Raw genomic sequence first — 27,317 nt, forward strand, 5'->3', positions numbered from 1 at the left:
AACCATTGACCTGTTTTTCATGTTTTTATATTGATCCTTTCTAGAAGTGCTGCAAAGTTCAGAAGATTTGGTTTGATGTAGAACAGTAATCAGAGATATTGGGGGTGAAATTTAATTTTGATCCGTGGAACTGAATTACCCTTTTTTCATCAGTTGTTTTTAAGAAACTTATATTAACACCGGAAGTCCACATATCCTCCTACGTTATTACACTGGAAAAAGACACATATTACTGTTTGAAAATGGAAAAGACAAAAAGTTTGTGTTTGTTTTGTTACCTAAAGTAGATCTTAGATATTATATATATATGTTATGATGTAAACTCTGGGCCTTTTCACACCTGACAGTCCGAAGCAAGGTTCATGTTTTTGTTACATTGCATACATTTGATATGGTTAGTTTTGGTTTCACATTGCAATTATGCGAGCACACTAAAGAACTTTACATGACACACCTAACAGATTTATTTTGTTGCCACTATAATAATATTATTATGACATTACTAGCAGCAGCACCTTTGTATACTGCTGCTGCAGTTTCTTTATCTTCAGGTGGCATTGCTCTCCTGTCCAGTTTTTTCCAGTTGACATTTTATAACATCGTTAGACCATATTTCAATTAAAAACTAGGTCTCCCCCTCTCCTCATGTGTTACCATGGTACCAAGGTAGATTTTGGTTTGAATCAAACTGTGAAGTCTGGACCAAATGAGGTAGATGTAAAAGGGCCTTTAAAGACAAAACTTCAGCTTTCATGAGGGGACCAAATATTTTTGCTGGAGGGTCTGGATTTGGTCTACGGCCCGTTATTTGCCTACCAATGCTTTAAGTAAATATGTTAACATTCACATTTCTATATTTTTTCGTTGAACGTTGAACTGATCTACTAACAAGTATTGTGTGTGTATTAAAGTCTGATATATCTTATTCCTCCATTGTTGTCCAGAAACTATTAAAAACATGTCAGTGAGTCACACCGCTGCACTGGGTGACATGTTCCTACATCATGAAGAGTTTGGTCACGTTAGTTTGTTTAGAAATGGCTCCAAAGACTAATAACTGCATCACGTTTTCAGTCTCCAGAGAGTAGTTCTGTGTAAGACAGACGCTACTGAGCATGCTTCCTCTGCAGGGCTCAGTATGTATGGTCGAATTTCATAATCATTCGTGATCTGACAAGACACAGAAAAATACGTAAATGAGAACCATGAATCGGGCTTCATTAAAACATAGCGTAGGTGATCACAGAAAGCAGCACGAGCCAGAACGGAGTTTTAACGGACAGCCCCGGCCTTCAAAAGTGCATAGTTTCCACTCGTGTGTTCTGTTTAGTAATACGTGTGCTTGGTTTATTAATCTGTTCACATTAATATTCTTTTTCTACCATGAGACCTGGGGGGCTCCATAGAAATCAGTGATACAGTATATAAAATACATAAATTAATGTTATTAAGTTTCTACCTATCCGTCTGTCTTTGCGCTTCTCATTGTTTCATTTCACATACACTGATACAGACGGTCACCTGTCAACCAATCGCTGTGGAGATAGTGATTAAATTCAATGATAAAACATGAACGTGAAAGCATTTTAAGAAACTTAGCTGGAAACTTTAGTGCCATTTAAGAGGACTCCTGGTGGTAGGATAAGACACATTGTGATACTAAGACGATCTTCAAAAGAGAGAATTTCAGGTTGGTTAGATGAAGAGGAAATGAAGATGGAAAGCATCTTTTGCTTCTACACTTTGGAAAAAGTTCTTGGAATTCAGCTCCAGATTTTGAGTCTCCTCAAGTCTTTCCCTGGAAAGGGGATCATGTGTAAAAGTACAGTATGAGAGCTTGTTGGTGATTAAGTGACTCAGTGTTGGCTCTGTGTAGGTTTATGTTCCAGCGAGATGACTGGAGTGTGTTGAAGGGCAAATGGAGAAAGATCAGATGGGCAGAATGAGCACTCACTTGTAGGTTTGACAGGTTGAGCTGGAGGTCAGTGAAGCATGTTTGTCACTGAAAGGTCGCTGGTACGATTCCCCCGGGCAGCTGGGAAAATGTGTGTGAGAAGAGTAAATCAACATTAACCCCCACTGTCTTCAGTGTAGTTTAGTTCGGTTCATTATAACGAGAAAATGTACTGGTTTGAATGTTAATAATCATCTTGTTATAACAAGTTGTTTTTCTTGTTATAATGTGAAACCTTTTCTCTAAATAACAAATAAACTTTCTCAGTATAAAGACATTAACTGTCCACAGTCCACTGAGGTTAGCACTGTTTGACATAAAGTAAATAATTTCTCCATAATGTACAAAATATAGTTCAAAGACAAAGATTAGCTAGTGGCTAAAGTCAAGCTTCAGCAGTATTTCATGCATTTTTTAGTGTGTTGTTTCCAATGTTAGCTTGTTGGCAGTGTTCTGAGTGTTCTATACTATCAAAGTGTAAACTACTATCCAGTGCTTATGGTCAGAATAAGCTTCACCTCTTAAAGTCAAACTAAAGCGCTACTTAAACTTGCTTCCTAGTGTTTGCTATTACACTGATGTATCCTTATTGTATAATTTTAGCTAAAACATTCACCAACCGACACTCTCCACTGCATCTTTAATGCTTTAAATAAACTATGTGTTATATTGAGAAAGCAAAATTTTTGTCATGGTGGCAGCACCACGGTCCACTGAGGTTAGAACTGTTACTGTAGTGACATTAAGTTAGAAAGTTAAAAATATTATGCCTAGAAAAGTGAAACCTTACTTAAATTGAAGCATTATTTACGCTATTGTTGTCTGCCATTGTCTGTTATATTGTTGTTGTTGTCGTCGTCACTACTGCGTTGCATTGTGGGATATTTATACTGGCGTGGTGTCCATTGCTTGCATACTGTAATATCCCCCGGAAAAAGTATGCACTTAATGAACTATTGGTTTCATATATGAAAGGTTTCGGATATGAAAGTTCGAAAATAGCACGTTAGTATCAAGCGGCAACCTCCGGGGCTGTAAAATGAAGCCAATGCAGAAGTGCCAAAAACTGCAGTTCCTTGAAAGGCCACTTGAGGCTCCAAAAGCGAGTCAATCCCCATAGACCCCCATGTTAAAATGTCCAACTTTACAGCAGAAATAAACATGTTTACAGCCTGGTACAAAAAACGGTTTTGGTCTCTAAAGCTAATTTCCTCTTTCATGACAACTGTACGGGAGGTGAATTTTTTTTATAACTCACCCGTTTAAGTTTTATTAAGCCGTAAAGTTCTGCATAATGAAGGACATGGCTGCTTTGAGTGACAGGTCCGCCAGCCGCTAGGTGACTTGTTTCAGCCATTGGGCCCGCCTCTTTGCCCATTTTTGATTGGCTGGGAGTTAGGCAGCATCACGTACTGCCAAGATGGCGACGGCTGGAGCGGCTCACTTTGAGCTTCAAAACCGCTCTTCAGAAACCAACGGGTGATGTCACAGTAACTACGTCCATATTTTTATACAGTCTATGGTTAGTATGGAATTTTGGACGTAGCTAAGCTAATGCACTAGCTAGCAGCTACAGTCAAACTCTAGCAGTATTTAAATGGTTTTTTTAGTGTTGTTTCCAATGTTAGCTACTATCAAATGCTTATGGTTACTGTAAAGAAGCTTAATCTCTTGAAGTCAAACTCAAGCACTACTTAAACTTATTTTTAGTGTATTGTAACATAAAACTGAAGTTAATATAATTTTGTTTTTGCATTAGCTTGTTTCCCAGTGTTAGTTACACTGATGTATCCTTACTGTATAATTCTAGCTAAAAACATTCACCAACAGACTCTTTTTAGCATATCTTTAATGGTTCAAATATACAACTTGTTATATCGAGAAGCGAGCAAGAGCATGAAGTCACACCAAATGAAGTGAGACTTCATGAAATACTTAAATCAGTCCTTTTAAGTTTATCAGATAATCTTGATTTCTCTCAGGTGTTTTTTATGGCTTCAGTCATTCCTCCAAGAACATTAATAGTAAATACTACTTGGCTTCATGGAGAGCCAGAACTGGCAGGCAGTGTCTGGCTCTGAGGCAGTCCTCTCTCATGAAGGAGTGTTCAACACGGCGGCGTTCACAACCCCAAACCACGACCCTTCTGCTAAACATAGAGAACCTCAGACCAGATGGCACGACTGGAAACTGGAGCGCTTTGCTTTCGTGTTGGAGATTAGGAGGAACGCTACGCAAGCAGGGGAAGGCGTGACGAACAAAACCACTACTACCATGTTTTGGAGAGATCCCCCCTCACCCCCCCACCCCCCCAGCTCGCCTCCGGTCAGTCAAACACAAGTCTGGCAGCAGGGGGTCATTACTTAATACAGTAGAATTAAACTGAGACAAAAACAGAGACGATATAGACAAAAACAAAGGCTAGACTCTCTGTGCTCGGTGTCTGAACACTGTTTTCATAAACGGCTTTTAAATTATTACATTAATCTGCCCAAGTAAAGTTTAGGTAGGTGTAGGAATAACATTTTAAGGTTGAATTTAACATGTAGGTTTTATTGCCATGCCTCAGTGACGCGCAGAGGAGTAAAACACACTGTGAGGAGGATCAATCTGTAACAAAGTGAGAGTAAAGCAACCACACAAACCACAACTGGTGAAAAACATGAAATTTACCGGCCAGAGGAGCCAAAACAACGAGCAGCACTCACATGTGTCATTAGTTTTGACTTTGAATTATGAAGTAAAGTTGTGGTGTCTTAGTGTGTGTTTCCTCCTGTAAACGAGGGGAGGAAAGGGGATGTGGGAGGGAAGGAGGGAAGAATAGATAGAGTGAGTAAGTTCATCCATCTAATTACATATGCAGCTCCATGGGTTCTTCTTCTACCGTGATGATGGTGATGACCGGTGTATGATGTCAGCAGGAGGGCTTAACCTTATTTATAAAGCTTTTCAAACCTTCAGAAGCAAGCAAAGCGAGTGCAGAGACACTCCAGCAACCTCCAAGACACCAGAGGAGCTTCTTCTCTTCAGAGGACAGCAACTTATAACAAGAGGAGTGAGACTTTTTATTTTTCTGACAACTCTTCAGTGGATTCGTAATATTCAAAAGAAGCCAGGAACCCTGATATAGGTGAGTAAATGAGTTTTTGTTTTGTTTCTTTTGCATTCATTCTTATGTGTGCACAAGTATAAACAGTGAAGAAGAGGGCTTATATTCTTTTTCAAAGGTTTTATTTTTTCCAAGCCTCATAAAACCTGTTTAGTAGGAGGAGATGCACATGTCTAAGTTGTGTCTGGAAAGGTAAAAGATGCTGTATGTATGCAGCGTTGAGGTTTTCACGAGTCCAACATTTTTGACTCGACCCCGGGGAAAAACCTACCTGAACCTGACATGCGTAAGTCCTCTGTTACTATGATCCAAGTGGACCTATGAGGACAAAGTACGGAGAGCTTTGGTTGTGAAGGTTTTAGGAGACTATAAGTAGTGTTATAGTAAAGAAAGATGACGGAGTCCCATGGAGGACAAAATTGACAAGAGATGTGGTGGTCTCATTTAATGTTATTATGGTGCATGTTTTGACAGTCTTTGAATATTGCTTGTTCAGGTTTTTCCCTGTTTTTAACAACCATTCAAGCAATATAGAGCTGAAACTAACTTTTTTCTTGAAATCAACTGATCTAGTACTCCTGTATTCTACAAAATGCCCAAAACAATTTTTCTAGAACCAAATGCGACGACTGTTCCTTCTATCCGACCCACAGTCCAAATCCTAAATTTACAATGCTATAAAACAAGAACCAGCAAATGTTTGGCATTTTGGCTGCGATGCTGGGATTGTCATCTGTAGACAAAAACTTGAACCATTATAATACTTGTAAAGTTTCTACAGATTAGGGCTTTAAAATGAACAACAACCAAACTAAACTAATAAAGTATTCAATCTGTCAGCTGGCTGCCATTAGCAGCAAAGCTACAGTAGCAACGTTATCAATCATATTGGTGACATTATATGTTCAGTATAATCTCATTTTTATTGGAAATAGATTTTGTTTTGTTTTGTTTTACTAGATTTTATGTATTTTCAATTTAAAGACAGATCCAAGCCCATCACACCAACTAAAATGAACTGCCATCCAAAACAGAACCTGAAATAGACACTGCATGGTCCACTGAGGTTAGCATTGTTAGTGACATCAAGGTAATCCATTTCTCTAATGCACAAAATGTAGCTGAATATATCTGAAAACAGTGTTCAAAGACAAGGTTACACACAAGTTAGCAGCTATAAGCATACGATTATAAGGTAGAAGTAGTGATGCAAGATAAGACAGCTTCTAAACTTATTTTTAGTGTGTTGTATCATGAAGTTTAGTAAAAGTCTTTGCTTGTTGTTGTTTCTCAGTGTTAGTTACTAATGAATGCTTATACATGATGACATTGATGCATTCTGACTCTTTTCAGCACATCTTCACTAATGTTTCAAACACAAGTGCTGTTATTATCTAAAAACTATTACGTAGTAGTGTTGAATATCTCAAGTGTCTCCCTTCAAATGTTAATCAAATAATCATAATCCCTCAAGACTGCTGCAAATGACAACAGTTTAGCGAGTCAAACAGCTCAAAACCACTTTCTGTTCCTCTCCATGGTCTAATCCAGTTTGCTGGCAGCGTGACGATAACCATAATCAGATCTAATTGAGCGCAGGGACGTGATTTTCTTGGTGGGATCCAAGAGTGACACACCAGCAGATTATGTACACCCATCTGGTGACATCTGCAAAAGTCACAGACTCTCAGACTGCAGGCGCCTTCGCCTTTTCCTCTGAATGCTTTTTGTTGCTTCACGCAGCGCTAACATGCAGCATGCAGAAAACTTTAAACTGCCAAATGGCTACAGAGAAGAAGATGACTTTTGCTTAGCGTTGCTGTTCCATTTACTTATGCTGACGTCTAATATCTTATTTATAACTCACTGGCTCTCTCTCTCTCTCTCTGATGTGACTTTAGACGACACATCAATGAAAACAGCCGGTCAGAAACCGTCTAAAGTCCTGATGCAATTCAGAAAATATACATTTTGATTTGATATTTAACAGTTAACATTTGAAAAACTGGAACCAAAGAATGGTTGCCATTTTCACTTCAAAAATCAATCAGTGATCAGAATTGTTGCTGCTTAATTTTGTGTTAAAAGATTAACCAATCAATTAATTAATTGTTTAATGTGTGCAAGACTGAGAAGTTTGGAGTAAGGGGCGCAACTAATGATCATTATTATTCATTATCCATCATTAATATCTATTAAATCAGTTGTTTGAGCTACAAAATGTCAGAAAATATTGAAAAATGTTGATCAGTGACATCTTCAAATTGCTTGTGTGTTCTGATAAACGATCTTTAACTCGGTTTTATTTAGTTTATTATAATATAAGACAAAGAAAAACATTTGAAAAGGTGAATCCATGTATACAGTATCAGTGAGGACACTTTAAATCTTTATTCCTCAGTGTGCTCTATCCTTCCTGTATCCACTGTACATGTCCTGTGTCTTCTTATACTGCTCTAACACCTAATTAGAGCTGCAATGATTAGTCAATCAACAGAAAATGAATCTGCAACTATTTTGATAATGAAATTATCATTTCATAAAGGCATTTATTGGGAAAAAATGTCAAATATTTGCCGATTACAGTTTCATAGATGTGAGGATTTTAATCTTATCTGTGTCATACGTGACAGTAAACTGAATATCTTTGGATTCTGGACTGTTGATCCGTGAAGACGTCACCATGAGCTTGGGCATTTTATTTTCTTTACAATATTCTGACATTTTATTGACAAAAAAATTAATCAATTATCCGAGAAAATAATCCGCGGATTAATTGATCATGATAATAATTGTTAATTGCAGCGCTACACCATCTTAGCAACATCTGCCAACTCTTGTATTCTAGCATCAAAGCAAAGTATATATAAATTGTAATTTCTTTAAAATGTGCTGAATTTTTTTTTCCTCATATTTGAGACCCCAAACTCAAGGTTAAAAACTGTACTTTTGTGGGCTCCATTTAGCATATTATGTGAAACGGTCATCGGGTCAGGCTGGGTAGCCAAAAACCTTTGAAAATATGTCAGCTTTCACTGTAGTGTACAACTCCAAAGAATTACTATTTGTGGTTGCACAGCAGTGGTGGAGCATGTGTTCCTGTGGTGGGCGTGTGTTGTATAATGGGAATGAGAGTAAAACAAGAAACTGGGAGTTTGAGTTTCTGTCCATCCCCAAAAAACATTCCTGAATTCCTCCGTTAAAATATGTCGCCACCGGGCGAAGCCGGGGCCGCAGAGGAGGAGGTCCGGAGGTAAGCCAGAGGTTACGACGAGAGAGAGAGGAAGGCCACCCCTGAGAGGAGAATGAGCGAGACGTTTCACGGTCTCTTCATCATCCTTCAATCATCAACATCCATCACCCTGCTCCCCCCTCCTCTGCTCGCACTTTTCCATCATTTCTCCGTCCGGCCTCCATTCCTCACCCCGAGAGCTCCTCTGTGATTTACTGCAAGTCACACAGCTGCTGTACAAACTGCCATCACATCCATTTAATGCAGTCTGAGGTCACTTTTTGTGCATTTGTTTCACATTCACTGGGGAACAGAACCACTTATTTATACACCGTAAAAGCCCCTTAAATGTGTCATATTCAGATTAAGGTGGAACGGTTATGAAATAAGGAACTTTTAAGGGTAAAACAACTGATCTGTAACAGACCTAAATGTTGCATCTTCAAAATTAAGATTATTTAACTTTTTAACATCCTCCTCCTTTTGTCGTGTTCTGCCTAAATTAAACCAAATTGACGACTTTTGATGGTTGGACCCTTGAAATTAATTGGTAAGGATTTATTGCACTGTTGGCAGCTCACCACAGGGTCCATTTAGTACCTCTTCTGGTGCTTTCAGTCATATTACATGATCTTCTTCAGCAGACTCAGAGTTTGCCCAGTCAGTTAATGTTCATATTTCCATTTTTTTGAGCAATTTTAGGACTTAGTTGAGATTTTAAGTTCATTCTTGACCTTAAACAGTGACTGACTCGATTCAATGCTCCGTGTTTTTATGACACAGCGTTATTTATGAAAATGACCACAATGACTGAAAAGACCAAAGTCTAATCTATCTACACATATTCATATTCAAGTAGGATTTTATACTGTTGCCCTTCCGACAGTTCAACTTAGTAGCCGATAGCGTTGTGAAGCAGTGATGAGATGTTTCCAGAAGTTAAAGTTGCATTAATTTCTCTCACAGACGATGTAAGTGACTTAACAGCTGGAATTGACCAAAATGTCGAGTAACAATCCAGAACCCAAACATGTTTAATTTACACTTTAATTTAAATCCCCCTATTTGTCATTTATAATGACTATATGAACAGCTGATAAATAACACTTTTTTTTGTTTGTCAACAGTCAAACTTCTCCCATGAAGACATTTTATATTATTACAACTGTATTTTACTATATTGTTATTCATTATCTGTTTATACAGCAGCAAACACTTCATGGTGTCCACAGGAGGAGCTATAGTTGTTAAATAATACATTAATAAACACTTATATCTGCTAACAACTACATTATAGCGTATTATAAACCAGTTATTAACTGTTTATGTACTGATTATGTTGATTCTAAATAGGTGGACTTAAAGTAAAGTGTGTCCTATTTAACTATAACACAAGTCTCCCATTTAAGAAGCTGAAACCATCAAATCTTTGCTTGAAAAATTACTTAAATGATTGATCAGTTATCAAAATAGTTGCAGATAAATTTTCAATCAATTGTTTCAGCTCTAAATATACAGGATTAAACAGCTTTTAAGAGGTTAAAATCTGCACTTGTGCCCACTTATTTCTACATTTTATGTGTGAGAGATATGACTTGGTATGTGAAGCTGTGACCGGACGGGGTTAATGTTAACGGTATGGTGAACGGCGTGGGGGCCTCAGGACAGAGCGGGTGGCAGAGTTAGGACCACTGATGGAGGAGGGAGGAGGGGGAGGGGGGTGGATGCTAACAGTACGTGCCTTTGTGAGGAGAATTGTTTTCAAAAGGAGAGGCAGGAGAGGCGGGGGGTGCGGTCGCAAAGATTAAAAGCGGACATTTGTTTTGTGTATGTCGTGCTCTGCCAAAACGCAGCAATTTTCTATGAATCTAAAACAGCTTTCCTGGCTCCGACCCCACATGCTGCCCTCTGCCAGGAAAAGCCTTTTTTTTTTTTCTTCTTGTACCTGTTTATGTGCAGGTAAAGTAGCTTTCAGGGCAGCAGCACATGAGATCTTTCTTTCCAGCGAATGCGCTGCACAAGGTAGGCGTTAGGAGGTGGGAGTGACGAAGACAGGTAATCACTGATCCTGACACTCCTCCTTTTGTTCTCCTGTAAAAAAAAAAAAAAAAAAGAAAGAAAAAAAAACCTCCCTGGACTTTGTGTTCCTGAATTGACTCCAACCTCAGGAGCTCATAAAATGGAAGGAACTTGACTAATTTGCAGACGACTGGAGGAAAACTACTCCCATGATTCTCCCTGGCACTAATCACTCACCATCAAAATGTTAAGTTTTTTTTTATATCACAAATGATGACTTGGGAAGGAACAATGGATTCTGTTTATTATCACTAATGAATGAAAAGAGCAGCAGAAAGGTTTGTTGCATCACCATATCCAGGCTTCATGTTGGCAGCCTGCAGATTTAACAAATAATGTGTTCATTGTGCTTTTTATGTTCGTACAGTGACCTTTACAGTCAAGCTGCTATTTCTGGGTAAAAATCAAGGACGCATCAATAGACCACAGTCGCCAAGCCAGAATGTTTGAGATAATTGAGTAAATTGAAAACACAGTCTGACTCAACCCAGCCAGTTGACTTAATGTTGAGTCAGAGAACATACTGTAGGGAAGCCCTGATAAACATATAGGATCCCCCGCCTGAAGAAAACTCGTCACTGCCCTTCAGGGGTTTTTGGAGCTGGCCGTCTGAAACCCCTGGAGGCCGTCCGTAACGTTAGCTAAACATTTAGAAGTGCACGGTGGGCGAATGCTTGGGCTTTCATGCTGCTCTTTACACTGCGTGTGTCCACACTCACAGGACCTCAAGAAGGGGGGGTCACATTAGCTGGTACACTGATTAAAACTGTTTAAAGACTAACCCAGGTCCAGATTTTTAAATTTGGCCAACCGAGGCGGTGTGTTGAGCACTGCTGTCTCTAGGTAACATCAGTAGGATCTTTGCTCAGTGGTTGCCAAAATGTTTTGTCTTTTTTGTCCCTCACACTTGAGGACATCAAGTACACCTTCATCAACACCCGTTTATGCTCCAAATGTGTTCATTTAAATTGATTTTAATCTGGATATTACAGATTTACAAAGTAAAAGAGAAAGAGATTAGTTTTCTCAGAGACAACATTAGTGACTCTCAGTTCTCTCTCTTCTTCTTTGGATCAACATGAAACACTCCTGGATGAATCAGTACAAAAAAATGAACATCTGTGTTAGAAAATGTCTGTTTTTGCTAAAAAAACAAACAAACAAAAAAAAAACAACAACTTTGAGGTAGAAGTTAACTATGACTCCCAAAGTGCATTGCAGTTGATGGAAGCTAAAGATTAGATGTTGAGAAAACTGATTTTCCAATTTGCAGGGTGAATCAGTTCACTATTAGTTTCTTGATTTATAAACCCAAAAAAAAGCAAAAGCCAAATATAAAGATCAGAAATTAAGTGAAATAACTACATATGAATTTAATTAATCCAAAATGTAGCAAAAAATAAAAATGTGGCTCGTAGTGATGAACCTACAGAGAATTATCAGAGACTCTGCAGCTCCTCTCGGCTTTACGGAGCTTTATAGTGAGTTTCAGCTCATTGTTTATCTGTCCGGCTGAAACTTTACTGTTCTGGTTCACTCTCAGCGTCTCATAGCGTCGTTTTCAGAGAAGAAGCTGTAAAAAGCCGCTGTACACTACCTGCTCAGCACCAAATGGCAAACAGACACAGTTAGCTGTAGACTAGCTGGTGAACATAGTGGAGCATTTAGCAGCTAAAGAGCCAGATATTTCCCTCAGGAGTTGGTAGAGAGTAAAAACAGAGCTAAAAGAGAGTGAATATTGTACTCACATTCACCAGGTGGACAGAAACACGACTCCACATGAATGATAATGTCGCTCTGTAACTGCTGGATGTGGAAATAAGCAACTGTTTGCTAACAAGTCCATTAATAGGTTGATGTTGTGTTAAAGCTTGTTTCTGTTGCCCCCAAGTGGCCAAAACATATTATTGCAGATTTAACTATATAGACGTTGTCATAGTGATCCCGGAATACTCAGTATTTTGGTTGAAAGTCAGAAACATATGTTTAAATCGTTCATCCATAATGTTTAGTGATAGATTTTGACTTGTCTGCTCTCTCGCTAGCTAGTTTTAGCACATGCTCAATCGCTGTACACGGTTTTGAGGTATTGGTACTTTTGTTGTACGAGCTTCACAATGTTGTTGATTCAAAAGCTGTTTTTTGGGGGCTGAGTAAAAATGTGGAATCCACTCCCAACTGGCAAAAACTTGTCCCCTATTTTTGTAAATTAGTTGAGTTACTCTGCAATCTTTCCAGGTGTATTCTACAAACTGCAGAAGTGCACCAGAACCCCTGGTTGGGAATCACTGATATCAAATGTTAGCCCAGTTGAAAACCAAATCATCAATAATTTAACATGCTCACATTCCTAAAGAGAAATCAGAACAATGTCTTCGTGTGAAGTCTGCTTTACAAAGAAGAAAACTGGCTTAAATGTAAGTAACATTAATCATATATCTGCTGTTTCTAAACATGCTTCAAACCCAGCATTCACATGGTGTTGAGATATAAAAAACGTATACAATTACACATAAATCTCAGCTCCGAACATGTGAAATGTTGATGCCACATGCTTGTGTAAACATTTTTACCCACAAATGATTTCCACACAGATTTTTTGGGGGTCCTGCCTGAGAGATAAGACCCTCTGTGTGTGTGTTGGGCTGGTTTTCTCTCCCAGAGATCTGTTCTTAATTGTAAGAGGCGACAGCTGGAACAGATTGCAGATATTTCAACATGTGTCAGTCAGAGGAATGGCGCTGCAGTGTTTGTCTGACTTACTGTTGTTTGCTCTTGGGGGGGGGGGCCTCCGATGTGTGGAGGTGAATTCAGGAAACACACATGCTTTACTTAAAGACACTAAGTGTAGGATTCTTGTCTGATTATTTTTCAACTTATTTTTATATGATAGCCTTTTCTTCCAAGTGACAATTTGTGCAGTCCTCTAAGTCACATTCATGTAGCACCTTGCATCGTTGTCAGTGTCTTCCAGCAGTGGAAGAAGTACTCAGATCGTTTACTGCAGTAAAAGTACCAATACAGCAATGTAAAAACACTACATTACAAGTAAAAGTCCTGCATGAAAAATCCTACTACAGTAAAGCTTGATGTAGTTAAAGTATTGCAGTAAAAGTAGTGGTTTGGTCCCTCTGACTGATATATTATTATATATGACATCATTAGATTATTAATAGTGAAGCATCAGTGTTAGAGCAGCATGTTACTGTTGTAGCTGCTGGAGGTGGAGCTAGTTTACACTACTTTATATACAGTTAGCTAGTTTCCAACCTAGGGGTCGGGCCCCTCCAAAGGGTCAGCAGATAAATCTGAGGGGTGGTGAGATGATTAATGGGAGAGGAAAGAAGAAAAAACAAAGTTCTGATACACAAATCTGTTTTCAGTTTTTGGACTTTTTCTCTAATCTTTGATTTTTGCTGAAGTATTGGATCATTTGAACATTTATTGAAATGAAAGCATGTGAGAAGTTTAGAGGGAAAAATCAGTATTTGGTGGAGCTGTTAACAACTCATAGACATGTGAAATGTGACCCCGACTACACACTGCTTTTTGTAAGACGTCAAAAGACAAAAAGGTTGGAAACCACTGGTTTCATCTTTAACAATGTGTTGTATTTTAAAAGCTTGTTATATTATCCATTGTGTCAAATCTTCATCTGAAAAGTAACTAAAGCTGTCAAATAAATGTAGTGGAGTAGAAAGTACAATATTTCCCTCTGAAATGTAGAAAGTAGCATCACATGGAAATACTCAAGTAAAGTTGTAATGTTACTTGAGTAAATGTACTTAGTTACTTTCTACCACTGGTGTCTTTTTGATGCTACCACTAAGAGGTGCCAAAGTCAGAAAATTTCACTTCTTCTCTTCTACTTTTCCAGACTAATATAGAGCCAAAGTCCCGACATCACTTCCTGTCTAGCCTACCTGTCAGGGATGGATTTGTACTAGGAGAAATAATGTTTCTTATGTAATTTACAAGGTTGATAAAATTACCAGGAAGATTTTAGTTCAGCTGTATATTTCGTGCCTTTTATACATGAACTACCAACATGCCATCAGGCTAATAAATGAAGCACAGTGTGAGGAGTTACATAAGAGCACACTGAGCCAAAGAGCAGTGACAGTGTTGGTGGTCTGAGGCTTTTAAGTGTGTTTGATCTTCAGACACGAGGAATGTTTCCACCCAGACTCATATTTAACTGGATTAGATTAGATTAGATTAGATTTATGTAATCTAATGTAATGATCTCTGTAGGGAAACAGATGGAAATGTGTGTTAAAGAGCAGAGTATGAAGTTGAATATGATAACAGTTAATTACAACACAACAGATTTACAAGTCAGAAGACGCTAATGTGCATCATGAACGCTTCACATGGTCTGATGGGCAGATGGTAGAAATGTATTTACTGTAAAGTGAAATGATCCATTCTGTCTGTTAGAGGCTGTGTAGAAGGTCACACTCATGTCATGTCGTGGTGATTTATTTTTCTTGGTCTCCATGGTTATTTTCAGCTCATCATAGTAAAGGTCTCAGTACTCTGAAAACTAACCAGTTCATATGAAGTGTCATCACCCTCAATAATGAGACGACAGCATCGGTCCTTTCAGCAAAAGCCCAAAAAATGTCAGACCTCGATGTGGGAGACCACTTTTGGTTCCCATTTCCTGCCAACAATGGACGTTGGTTTCTTGTTACCATGATCACAGTCATTCCCCAAACTTAACCAAAGTGTCGCTTTATGGATGGTAATGTCAGGTCGGTTCATACTCTGGTCGACACTAAAATATTTCATTAACTATTGAATGGATTGTTATGAAATTTGGTACAAACATTCATATTCATCAGAGGATGAATCCTACTGACTTTGGTGATCCTCAGACTTTTCCTCTAGTGCCACCATGAGGTTGATTTTTGTTGTTTAGTGAAATATCTCAACAACTATTGGATAGATTGTCATGAAATTTTGTTACAACATTCGTATTCCCCAGAGGATGAATTGTAATAACTGTAAACTGAATATCTTGGAAGATGTCACCTTTGGCTTTGGGAAAAAGTGATCGACATTTTTCACCACTTTCTGACATTTTATGTATCAAACAACTAATTGATTAATCGACAGATTGACTGATAATGACAATAATCATTAGTTTCAGCCCTAAACTTTTGTGATCTCTCGACTTTTTCATAATTTTCATTTGGTTTATGACCAAATACATAAAGTTGTTTAGTGCTAATTAGAAAATGTTAGCTTACTAACATGTTAAATTAAAATGGTGAACATGGTCAACATTGAACCGCTAAACATCCTTCAATCACTGCGTACAATGTGCAGTATTGTATGATTGTTTTCAGACTCACTGTTTTCTGAACTTTTCACAAAACAGATTCTGAGAACTAGTTTCTACATAGTTTGGAAACTTTGTTCTACACCGTCCACAGAGTTTTTATATTTGTGTTTTTGGAGATCATGCTACATGTCTCTGCGTACTGTAACACTACAGACAGTTCAGGGTCCAGCCTGCCAGACCTCATCACCTCTACTGAGATTTCAGTGTCATGGCTGGAGGCCGAGTGTTGTACCTGAGACAGACCACCTGAATCTTCAGGTTTGTAGTGAGCATATAAAGGCCAGCGTTGGCCCAGAGTCACTGCTGTGATGCCCACTCAAACCAGCTGTCACTGTGCATCAGACACCAAGAGTGTCAAACAGGACGGAAATACCTCCAAGAATTATTACCGCAGTAACGTCATCATTCGAGATACCTGCGAATGACCCAGGCAGATATTTGTTCCATTCATTTCATAAAGTTCAGTGTATTTTAAAGTAGTTTTGAAACTGAATTTCTATTTTATATTCTGTAAGGTTTTGAATTCCAGTCAAATATCAAGAAATACAAATTGTGTCAGAACAAAGCATTTCAGATCTAGATTAAGCTTTCACCAGCATATCAACAGATATCATCAAATATCATAGTTGCCTCTGTTGTTGCCTTTACTTTGTTGAGTTTTTGGGGGGGTGTTTTGTCCTCGTCTTCCAAGTGTGGAACTTTCCTTAACACTGAAATATTTGTTGGGCAGTATTTGAGTCTCCAGCTGTGGTCTCAGGATGATTTGCTGTTTTTGTTATGTCTTTATTTTAGTTTGTTTTTGGTTTTGCATCTGTTTATGCCTTTGTTTTTTGCATTTTTTTTGTCCTTGTCTTTACTTTTGTCTTTAGGCGTTTTTTTGTTTTTGTTTTATTATTTTACTTAATCTTTGTAGTCGTCCTTATCTGTGACTCACTAAGGGACTGCAGATGAAAAATTAGCTTAAAGCTAAATCTGGTATAGTACATCATTTATGTTAAAAACTGCACACTGTCCCGAAAAAAAATACAATAACAACTTTCTCAGCCTTTACACTGAAATATTACACAATTGTCTCATGAACAAATGGACAAATCAGTACATCCTTTTTTTTTTTTGCACTATTTGACCCTCATATATTTCCAGCTGCGGTCTCAGGTTGACTCTCTGTGTGCTGCTCGGGCGCCACCTTCCTGCCATTTCCTCCTGTCTTTTTACTATCTGACTCCTCACTCTGAGTAGACTCCACATTAAGGGGCAGAGGCATCATGGAGGCCCTCCTCTTTGTTAATAAGTCCTCCCCTTCCCTTCGCCTCTGACCTGCGCAGGCACTCAGGCAGCATGCAACAAATGTTCCCATCAGATCGACCTGCAGCAACCGCAGCAGCAGCAGCAGCAGTGCAGCTTCAGTGCGTCCCGACGCTGCCTGCCCTGCCATCACTCTAACACTCACCTTCAACCTTAAGCAGCAGGACACCTGGAGGACTGCTGGAGCTGCAGCTGGACTTCTTCTTCTCTGACTTTAAGGAGTTTTAAAACTGAGGATAATTAAAAAAAAACAAAAAAAAACAATAAAGACGAGCTGCTGGATGTCTTTTTTTTTTCTTTCTCCAAGGTGTCATCACCTGGATTGTCCCTGAGACGTTTCTCATTTGTGGTGGAAAGTCAGACTGGAAAGTTTTTTTATTTTCTTTCTGTTACGTTATCTTTTTCCGCGTGGGACAGACACTGCTGTGGGAAAGTAAGTTTTCCCTTCAGCTCTTCTTCTTTCGTCTTCTCTCTTTGTTTTGGTTTGTTTTATTTCAGCTTTGTTGTGGCTTAATTTGGAATTTGCTGTGAAACATGCTGGACTGGTTTCTGCAGCTGTCTCGTCTCATCTGCAGAGTGTGAAGTGAAGCAGGGTTATGTTAATCACTTCAACAACTGCAGCTCAGAGAAAAACTCACAGTTGGCAGGTTGTCAGCTGGGGAGTTTAGACTGAGATGGTGCAAGATGCAGTTTGAGTTGTTCTAGTATGAACAGTATTAAAGCATTTTCGGTTCAGGTTGTTGATGGGTTTGTTTGTTTCTTTTCAGAAACTTATCTTCAAGATGTTCTGCTCCAGGAGAGTCCTGCAGCAGTGGTGCTTCGCTCTCTTCTTGCTCTGCTCTCCGGTGCCACACTATGGACGGCCGATTGATGCCCTGAGCAACAGAATGTAAGTCTGGATTTTATTCTTTTAAGATTTCCAACCTTTCAACTTTTACTTCACTTAATAAGCTTAAGTCTGTGTTCCTGAATCAAAAGCTCATGAAAGCTGAAAAGCAAGAAACTTCTTTCTGTCTTTTCATTTATTTCCATGCATCCCCCTGCGAGGTGGGTGAGCAGAGGCTGGAAAATGTGTTCATTTGTGAAACGTGCTGGCAGCTGTTTAGTTAGCCCTCGCCCACCTGTGTGTTTACTTAAAGCAGAAACCGTCTCTGTGTGATAAACTCCCAGCAGCTCCGTCTGAAACCCTCTGACCTCCTCGCCGTCACTTTCCATCCAGGACTCAGAGAGGGGTTTTTGTAGCTGTTGTTGGTCTTTATCTGACACTTTCAGGTCCTGGATGGGAGGTTTCAGACTTTCTAACAGCCTCTCCCTGCTGGTGTCCATCCCCGGACAAAGACTTTGAGTCTTTGCAAAGGAGGGAAATGAATAATGCTGATGTTCGGCTCGGCTGTGGACCAAACCAAACCTGCTGCTCCTGCTGAGGTGTTTTATGCCAAGCAGAATAAATGTTCTTTCAAGTTGTTAAGCCAGAATGCTAAACACACTTTGAGCTTTTTCCCTCTGGAAAGATAATAATCGCTGGGACGTTTTTTGGATGTAATCAGTTTTTAATGAAGCAGTGGGAAGATGCTCTAAAAGCAGGGTGGGTTTTTGGATTTCTGTAAGTAAGATTTTCTCTTCTACACTTCTGGCCTCTCCGACTGAATTAAACACAGAGTCTCAGGGGAGAGAGATCACATCTGAAATGCATTTTGGTGGCAGCAGTTTCAGTTTTGAACCCGCTTGCTGGAGGAAGAGTTGAGTCTTTAAAGTGATTCAAACCGTGTGTCGTCCAGGTTTACGTTGATGTTAACGGGCTCCAGCAGTTTCCACACTCAGGACAAGAGACTTTTCTCTCAGTGTGTGTGGGGCCTGTTATGCTTATGTCAGGGGAAATAGAGCTACACCCGTTGTGTGATATGCACTTAATAGGATTTCGGGACTGGGGTTAACGCCACCTGAGTGGAAAGGAAAACACAGGCGCGATGAAAACCGTGAGGTAAAAATCACAGCGGTGGAAGCTGGTGACCTCTGACACGCCTTCATCTGCTGCTGTGGCCTTCGATCAGAAAAAGCCTGCTGGTTTCTACAAAAGGAACTGATCTATTTTACTTTTAGGCATTCAGAAATTGCATTTAGTTTGAATTTGGAATTGAAAAGGTCTCTGCAGTGATGGTAGAGAGGTTAGAGAGAGAGATCCCGTACTTTATTAGGGGGCTTGTGACACCTTAAAATCCAGTCATCACTTGTAACTAACAACTATTCTAATTATTTTCTCATTAAATTGATTAGTTATTTGGTAGTTTACAATGATATAAAACAAAGATAAGCAGAAAATCCTCACAGTTGAGGAGTTGGAACCAAATACTGATTTATTATTATGATTATTTGATTAGCAAAATCTTCACAGATTAATTTTCTCTTGAGCTCTAGTATTAAAATACTAGTACCACCTGAATTTTGACAAAATATTTTTGAAACCATGAGGAATATAAATGTGTTTCTTTCAAAATTTTGCAAAATGTTGATTTGATCAAAGAATAAGGTTCTGATTTTAACCAGACTTTCAAAACCGGTTTTTGTTTTTGTTGACACATTTCAACACCGTACCCAGTTCTAGTCATCACTTTGTCCTTCTCAGATTTGAACATATTTTTTTTTAAAAACAATAAGATTAGAGAAATGTCTTGAAAGTTTCATCTTGTCCAGTTAGACATTACATGATCTCTTTGGGGGTTGTGATTTTGGAGGATCAGTAGACGACAGTAAACCAGAGCTGCTGTAGTTCACGTAATGAACAGATATCAAACATCAGGTTCGTGCATCATCCCAGTTTACTCTGACAGGAGGCTGGGAGTCGAACTGATAAACATTTGAGCGCAAGTCAAAGTAGCTCAACCAGGCAGCGCTGGGAAATGACACACTGCTGATTTTAGGAAACACACTCCTCCTTTCATTCCTCTCCCACAGAGAGAAACAATTAACATCAGGTAGGCCGTTGGAGCGCTGCCACCTCAGGATGTATCAGGGCCATTTTCCTCCTCCTTTCCTCTCTCTGGAAACTGTTTGATGTGAGCTTTATTAAAGGTAAAAACAGAGTCAGATCAGTTTTCAAAGACTCCCAGTGTGTGTGTTTTTCTCTTTCGGCCTGCGATTTACAGGAAATATCTGTATGCATATAAACAAAAGCTGCTCTCAGGGGCTCCCTCTGTGTTTGGGAGGTGAGTTTTGTTCAGGATATTATTATTATTCAGCAGGAAAATACACTTTCACGTTGGGGGAGCTGAATAAGAAAGAGAAATTTAGTTGTTGTTTTTTTTTGTCTGTGTGGTTTCATCAGTCAAATTTTCTTCCCTTCTTAGCTTTTAGTGTCCTGCTGGTCAACAGACTTCAGTATTTCCAACAAAACCTCCTGTTAAAACTCCGTAAATGAATCCAAGTCAAACTGTAAATAATTTCTGTGAAGTTCTGTAGAGCTCCACGCCCTCCAGATTAAACTGACCTCCGGAGGGAGAGGGAGGGCATCATCATGGGAAACTGTGATCTCTAATCAGCTGCCGGTATCTCCAACTGAAGCCTGACTGTTTGTGTGCTCAGACACCTGAAGTGTTTGGCCGGCGTTGGTGCTCCGTGGTTCCCAGGATTCGAGCCGTGCCCTCTGCCTCTCTGTTTTTATAAGAGTTAAGACTCTGAGTAACGCGACACCGCGGCAAAGCAAAGCCCCAATCCTTCTGCAGCTCCGGCTGTATCTGGAAAGATAACAGGTCGGGCCGCTGCCTCGTCCCATCTGGTCAGAATCAGAGCTGATGGAGAGCTGGAGCTCCTGTTCTTCTGTTGAGTCATCTCTTCTTCCTCTTCTTCTTTCAGGCCTGAAAACTTTGTTAAAGTCCAGTTTTGTTTTAATCAAATGCCTGTCAACAAGCAGGTTACTGTATGTTTTGAGTCCCGTTTGTTTTTTACTTGCAAGGTTATAGCACATAACATTAAACTCATTTGGCGGGTGCTTTGGTCCAAGGTGACTTACAATAAGTCATCACATCTCAAGAACGTAGCATATTTCAATGATGTTTGGTCCAAAGCTGAGCCGTGGCACAAGGCTAAGGTGTTTTTGGTGTAGATCAACAAGCTGATGAATATGCAAGGCACCACATCTCAGGAACAGAAGAAAATTAAATGAAGGTTGGTGTAAAGTTCAGAAGTTTTTTATGACGATAGCACCACCATGTGGCTATCTGAAGTCCTTCACATTTTGCATCTAATTATTAATATCAGCAGTATAGATCCACATCTCCATATGAATAGATTTTTCAGCATTTTGAATTTTTTTTTACTTTTTGTATTTGTTATTTAATGAGCCTGAATTTTTTTTTTTGTTGTTGCCATAGTTCACTTAATTGGTTACCAAACTCTTGTTGGGGTGGCATGTGTTAGTGTGCAGGGCTCCATAGCTCAGGGGTTAGAGCACTGGTCTTGTAAACCAGGGGTCGTGAGTTCAAATCTCGCTGGGGCCTTGAAAAGTTTTCAGAAAGTGATTTCAGAGTGAAGCAAGTTATAACTCAACTCTTGTGCAGCTGCAAACACATAACGAAGTCAACTTCTAGAAATCCTGCAAAATTTGCTAGTGTTTCACCTGTAGGTTGCGCTACAGCAAGGCAATGAATAAATAAGGTGTGACGTCAGAAAAACAAAGAAAATCTTAGTGTAAAGTTCAGGTTTAGGCCTGAGAAGAAGTGGTGTCTTTACTCTTTGGTGCAGATAGCGCCACCATGTGGTCATCCATCACCATGACCATCCATTTCAGTCGTGTTTTTTATTTTTTATGCCTGGTCTTATCCTGGTTGGTTGTCAAAGTCTTGTGGGTGTGGCTTTTATACCTGAGCAGGGCTCCATAGCTCAGGGGTTAGAGCACTGGTCTTGTAAACCAGGGGTCGCGAGTTCAAATCTCGCTGGGGCCTGCAGAACCTTTATGAAAGTTTCTCCAGGACAATAAAAGTTGTCTTAGCTTGTGTTAAGACTGTCTGCAACTGAAAACAATCACACAACTGAAGTGATCCAGTAAAATACGATAAAGTTTAGTATCAAGAATGAATGTGTTTTGCTTGAAAGACTCTAAAAGCTCGTCTATTTCCACCTGAACTGACTTTTCAAAATCTTTTTCTGTAATGTTTTTTAAGTTTTGAGTTTTCTTGATTCGTTATCAAATTCTGCTGGGTGGGGCTAAAGTAGGGCTACAGCAGGGCTCCATAGCTCAGGGGTTAGAGCACTGGTCTTGTAAACCAGGGGTCGCGAGTTCAAATCTCGCTGGGGCCTTCAAAACTTTAAACCAACTTTTGTGCATTTACAGACAAGTTTATCTGCACACATCAGCTCCAACAAATTCTGCAAAGTGTGAAGCAATTCATCTGTAGGTGGCGCTACAGCAATGTGGTTAGTTTAAGTGACCAGAATTCCCTTAAGTTTTTGGCATCCTCGTAGCTCTGATATCACCCGGCAGGATTTAGATATTCTGCAGGGGAAAAAAAGTCTATTTTAAAGCAGTTTTGGATGCGAATGCAAATCAAAACATTGTTTAAAGAATAACAGATTTGCTGTATTGAAAACCCTCTCTCTGACTGCTCTATTGTCAGTTTCATACATTTGAATTTCAGCAACATTCTGTCCCAAATCTTTTGTTTTTTTGTCTTTTGGACCACAAGTAATTGGTCTGTAGCGTTTGTGGTACCAGTTTTTCATCCATCCAGTCTGAGTGCCATGAATCTGTCAGTTAACATTCATATTAATGAAAAGTGAAGGGCCAAAGGTTTTGCCTCAATCGTATTAATGAGCAATCAAAAGGAAATCTGGCATTTTTCTGTGAAAAGAAAAAGAGAGAGAACTCATCTGGACCTCCTCTGGCAGGGCGGAGATCTTGTGTATCAGTTTTAACAACCCTGGAAACAAATTCAACTCCTGCGGTTCCATGAATCATGTCATTTCACTGTGTGGATGCAACAGGGAATTACTGGAGAATATTGTCCAAAGTTGTTCAAGCTATTTAACTAAGGGGTAAAGAGAGGGTGAGGGAAGCAGAAAAATGGGATCAAAAAATGAGGAAGAAGCCAAAAGAACTCAAAGCTGGTGTGTTTGAGGCCTCCGCTCTCATTCTTTTGTTTATGCTGCTCTCTGCTGGTGGAGCAAGTGAACTTCACAGTTTTTGCAGGGATGAACACTTACTTCACAATTTTGATTAAATTAAAAAAAAACAACAACATTATTTTCATTCTTTATCTTTCTTCTTCTCTGTTTTTCAACTGATTTAACAGCATCAATCTCCAAAACCAGAAATGTTTCAGAAATCTTTTATTCATCTGGCAGCAAAACTAAACACTACTCTTCTTCACTCTTAAAACTTTTACTTTGGATACTGAAGTACATTTAGTAATACATTATAATATAATAGTTGTTTACTTTAACCTAAATAAACATATAAATCCATGACTTTTACTTGTATAGAAGTACAACATCTCAAAATTAATGAAGTCTGGTGTAAAGTCCCGCCATGCATGTTAAATATCTATAACATTTAAATGCTGGACTTTAGCTTATAAAGGTATTTTTACACACTTATTTGATTAAAAATGTACTTCTGGTACTAATTATGTGTTTATTTTACTCTCAATAGAAGATAAATGTAATATATATTCTTGAAATATGTACAAATTAAAAACAGGATAGTGTAACAATTATTATGTTTATTGTTGTATACTTTTTTCCAAAGCAATTTACAATATGACACATCTCAAAAGCTGTAAAAATTTGAATGAAGTTTGGTGTAAAGTCCAACCAGACTTACTCACTACTGCAATAAATGTTCTCAAAACAAATACTCATTGTGATTTTGTTGATTTTCATGTTTTTTTGTTTGGTCTCCTCCTGCAGTAAGCGCTCTGTGACTCATGCTCAGCTGATGCACGATAAAGGCCGGACACTGCAGGACTTTAAGCGACGCATGTGGCTGCAGGAGCTTTTGGACGAAGTCCACACGGCAGAGATCCGCGACCTCCCCGTCCGGACCACCGGCGGAGGTGGCAGTAGCAGCGGCGCCGGTGTCGGGCTGCCGGGCGTCAGCCTGGGCATCAACCTGAGCACTACCGGTAGCACCCTGCACTCCAAACCCCCCGGAGGAACCAAGAACCTCCCCATCAGCTTCCGGCTGGAGGAAGAGGAGGGCACCAACCTGCCTCAGGAGACCAACAAGTCTCAGACATACAAAGACGGCGTCCTCAAGGCACCCGGCAAGAAGAAGAAGAAAGGGAGGTCCGGGAAGAGGCGGGAAGGAGAAAAGAGGAAGAGAAGAGCACGCTCATTGGGCTGGAGGCTGGAGGACGAGCCCGGGAGCGGACTCCACCTGGAGTGGAGGTCTCTGTTTGGCCTGCAGAGGGCGCTGCATTAAAACGCTGTCAGTCTCTGACAAAGGTGAGTTCACGGGTCACAGTCTGATCTAAAAACAGAAAGTCACAACTTAAACAGACTGAAACTTTCAATCAGAGAGAGAAGAAACACTGCTGTGAAGTTACTCTCTAAATCTCTTTTTTAAGAGCGTCTCGACCGAAATGGCAATAAAGTTATGTTACACAAATCAATACTGAAATCATAAACTTAGAAGAACGAGTAAAAAGAGAAAGAGACCTAAAAGGAAATTGAATCATGTAAAACTGAAGAGCTTTAAACCCGTTGACGCTCTGCAGCTTTGAGTTCCTTTTCAGTTTGTCTTCAGTTCCTTGTTTCAGTGCTTAGAGTATCAGAGTATTAAACCTCAGATACACTTCGAATCTGAACATGTTCAGTTTACACAGAAATAGTCGGGAAACCAGTTGCATCACTTTTACAAAGCAAACCAGAAAATCAAATCTAAGCTAAGTAAGTAATTTGTTAAAAGTTAATTTAACACGTTTTAGAGAATGTATAATAAAGAAAAGCTTCAAATCTTCACCTTTGAGAAGCTGAAACAAGAATTTTGGGCATTTTTGCTTAAAAAAGTGACTAAAACAATTATTCAATGATCAAAACAGTTGCAGATTTATATCTTGTCAATCCAGTGTTCAATTATTTGACTAACAGCTCTAAGTTGAAGATATCATTGTGAACTAAGAAATTTTGAATGCCATTTTTCATTATTTTTTAACATTTCATCGACTAATCAGTCAGGGAAAATAATCAGCTGATTAACTGATAATAACAATAACTGTTAATTGTTTCCAGACATAAACTAAACCCATGAACTAACCCGAGTTTCCCTCTCTGTGTTTGTCTTTCAGAAACCTATGGACAGTTCGAGTGGACTCCTAAATATTCATGTTACAGTCCTCTGTAATCGTGATTGTTTGGAAAGAAATTGGAAAATATTTATTGTCTGTAAATATTCTAAATATAGCAGAATAGATAGCAGAATATGATTAAAAAAAACTTATTTGATGCTCTGTGGGGCAACAGATTTTAATCTTTGTGAATCCTTGCTTTTTCTTTTTTTATTCCAATTATGTCAGATTTTTTTTTTTTTTTTGCGGTAATTTATTTTGTCTGAATGGTGTATTTATTTTGTAAATGTATCGAGGTGCTGCTGACCTTCTATATTTTTGTACCATAATGCACTTTAGATATATAAATATAAATATATATACCATTAATTTTGTTCATTGACTTGTTTTTGTGGTTGATTGAAATGAAGAAAAAAACAACGGTCGTCATTCTGTGTTATTTTTCAGTTTGATTCTTGACCTTTTCGCTCTGTTCAGCTGTCCAGTTTTTGTTTCTTTGCTGCTGTTTTTTCGGATGTTTTCCTGCTGTTTGTTGACGATGCCTCACCTTGTGTTCGACCCCACCTGCTGCCTTCACTGTCTCTGTTTCCTCCACGGCCCGCTCTGCTTCTCAATGCCAAAGTTCATATCTGTACATAAACCAAACACGTTAACGGCTCGATATTGTTGTTTTTGGCACTTGCACTGAGATAAACACCCTGTACTGAACGGATTAAACATTTGACAGTATCCTCCTCTCAGTCTGTGTCTTTGATTTCACTTCCTCCTGTTACTGCTGATAAGAATTCAATCAATTCATAGCTATGTTCATTTTACACTAGAAATATCATGCTAAGTGGTGGGGAAATGACTCAGTCCTTTAATTAAAGCTGCATATATTCATTGTCAGTTAGTTGAAGAATAGATTAGTCAGTCAACATAATGTATTTTGGGTTTTTTTGACTGTTCAAACAAAACAAGACTTTAGAAAATCACCTTGAACTCTGGGAAACTGATGGAAGTTTTATAGTTTAATCTATTAGTGAAAAGAAAGAAATAGCAAGAAAATAATAAACAGATTAATTAGTAATGAAAATAATCATAAGTTGCAGCTAGATAGATAGATAAATAGATATAAAAAGAATAGTGATATAACCATACCTATAACTATAATATATTATTTGCTGAGTATACACTGTTCAGTGATGTTAATATGCTATAATACACTGTACATTAGTGTAAGTCAGGTGGATATTGCTATGGTAGTAAGGTGCATGATTGTCAATGGATGTTTAAGTGTACATTGATACACTTTGGATTTACACAATGTATATACATATGTTACAGTATATACAGACAGCACTTGAACGATTATCAAAATATGAATCTGAGATATAACAGATGTGATGAATAAGGTAATAAATAAACGTCCAGGTGAGCGGTTTGTCTTCACTGTCAGAGGAGAGTCACTGCACAGTCTGATGGCAGCTGACAGGATTAACTCCCTGAAGAAGTCTCTGACTGAAAGCTCCGCCGTTTGAGCAGCAGGTCATGGAGGGGACGTAAGATGTTCTACATGATGTTTAACCAGCCTGTCCTCACAAGAAAAATGTAGGTCGAAAATCAGGCCAGCAAAACGACTTATAGTTAGGTTTTTGCCATCTAGCAGCCGTTGTAATTATGTTCAGGTGACGTCAGTACAAGGTGACTTCCTTATCTTGAGGAGGCGGGTAGGGGAGATGGCTATGGCTGGATAGCTTAAAGGCAAAAAGTGGCCTTTGCCTCAGGAGACCACCGTTTGTGGTGTCTTTCCCCATGAAAGACACTGGCTCGGGTGTGTTTTTCCCCGTAAGAAGCAGTGCATTTCACCAGTGATTCGCCGTAGGTCAGGTGTCCAAACCATGATCTTTCCCTATCTCCAACCAAGTGGATTTTGTGCCTAAACCTAACCAGACCTTAACCACAGTGCTGTCACACCATAAAACATCATTATATTATAAAACTGTCCCGTGGATTGTTCTTCTGGTCCC

At 39.0% G+C, this 27,317-nt stretch overlaps 1 protein-coding gene and 3 non-coding genes across 5 annotated transcripts; all 4 read left to right on the forward strand.

Moving 5' to 3' along the window:
• Window positions 1–4,761: 4,761 nt before the first annotated feature.
• On the forward strand, window positions 4,762–26,037 carry pthlha (parathyroid hormone-like hormone a). 2 transcript variants are annotated; one of them, XM_067581921.1, is made up of 4 exons: window positions 4,762–5,084; window positions 17,797–17,918; window positions 23,930–24,466; window positions 25,309–26,037. In XM_067581921.1, exons 2-3 carry the CDS (start codon window positions 17,812–17,814, stop codon window positions 24,441–24,443), a joined length of 621 nt encoding a protein of 206 aa, XP_067438022.1. In that variant the 5' UTR covers window positions 4,762–5,084; window positions 17,797–17,811; the 3' UTR covers window positions 24,444–24,466; window positions 25,309–26,037. The 2 variants fall into 2 exon arrangements, with proteins under 2 accessions (XP_067438022.1, XP_067438021.1); XM_067581920.1 differs by lacking the exon at window positions 4,762–5,084 and adding an exon at window positions 15,609–17,462.
• trnat-ugu (transfer RNA threonine (anticodon UGU)) lies at window positions 21,450–21,522 on the forward strand. The gene has a single exon. It is a non-coding gene; the product is annotated as a tRNA-Thr (tRNA).
• Window positions 21,894–21,966, forward strand: trnat-ugu (transfer RNA threonine (anticodon UGU)). Its single transcript has one exon. It is a non-coding gene; the product is annotated as a tRNA-Thr (tRNA).
• On the forward strand, window positions 22,249–22,321 carry trnat-ugu (transfer RNA threonine (anticodon UGU)). The gene has a single exon. It is a non-coding gene; the product is annotated as a tRNA-Thr (tRNA).
• Window positions 26,038–27,317: the final 1,280 nt, after the last annotated feature.

This window comes from Thunnus thynnus, chromosome 23 (assembly GCF_963924715.1).
Source record: "Thunnus thynnus chromosome 23, fThuThy2.1, whole genome shotgun sequence".
Classification (NCBI taxonomy): Eukaryota; Metazoa; Chordata; class Actinopteri; order Scombriformes; family Scombridae; genus Thunnus; species Thunnus thynnus.

Excerpts from the sequence above, each read along its gene's own strand:
- pthlha (XM_067581921.1), top strand. The coding sequence starts at position 17,812 with ATGTTCTGCTCCAGGAGAGTCCTGCAGCAGTGGTGCTTCGCTCTCTTC. Across the intron at positions 17,919-23,929 it reads GATGCCCTGAGCAACAGAAT|TAAGCGCTCTGTGACTCATG; the intron begins GTAAGTCTGGAT and ends CTCCTCCTGCAG.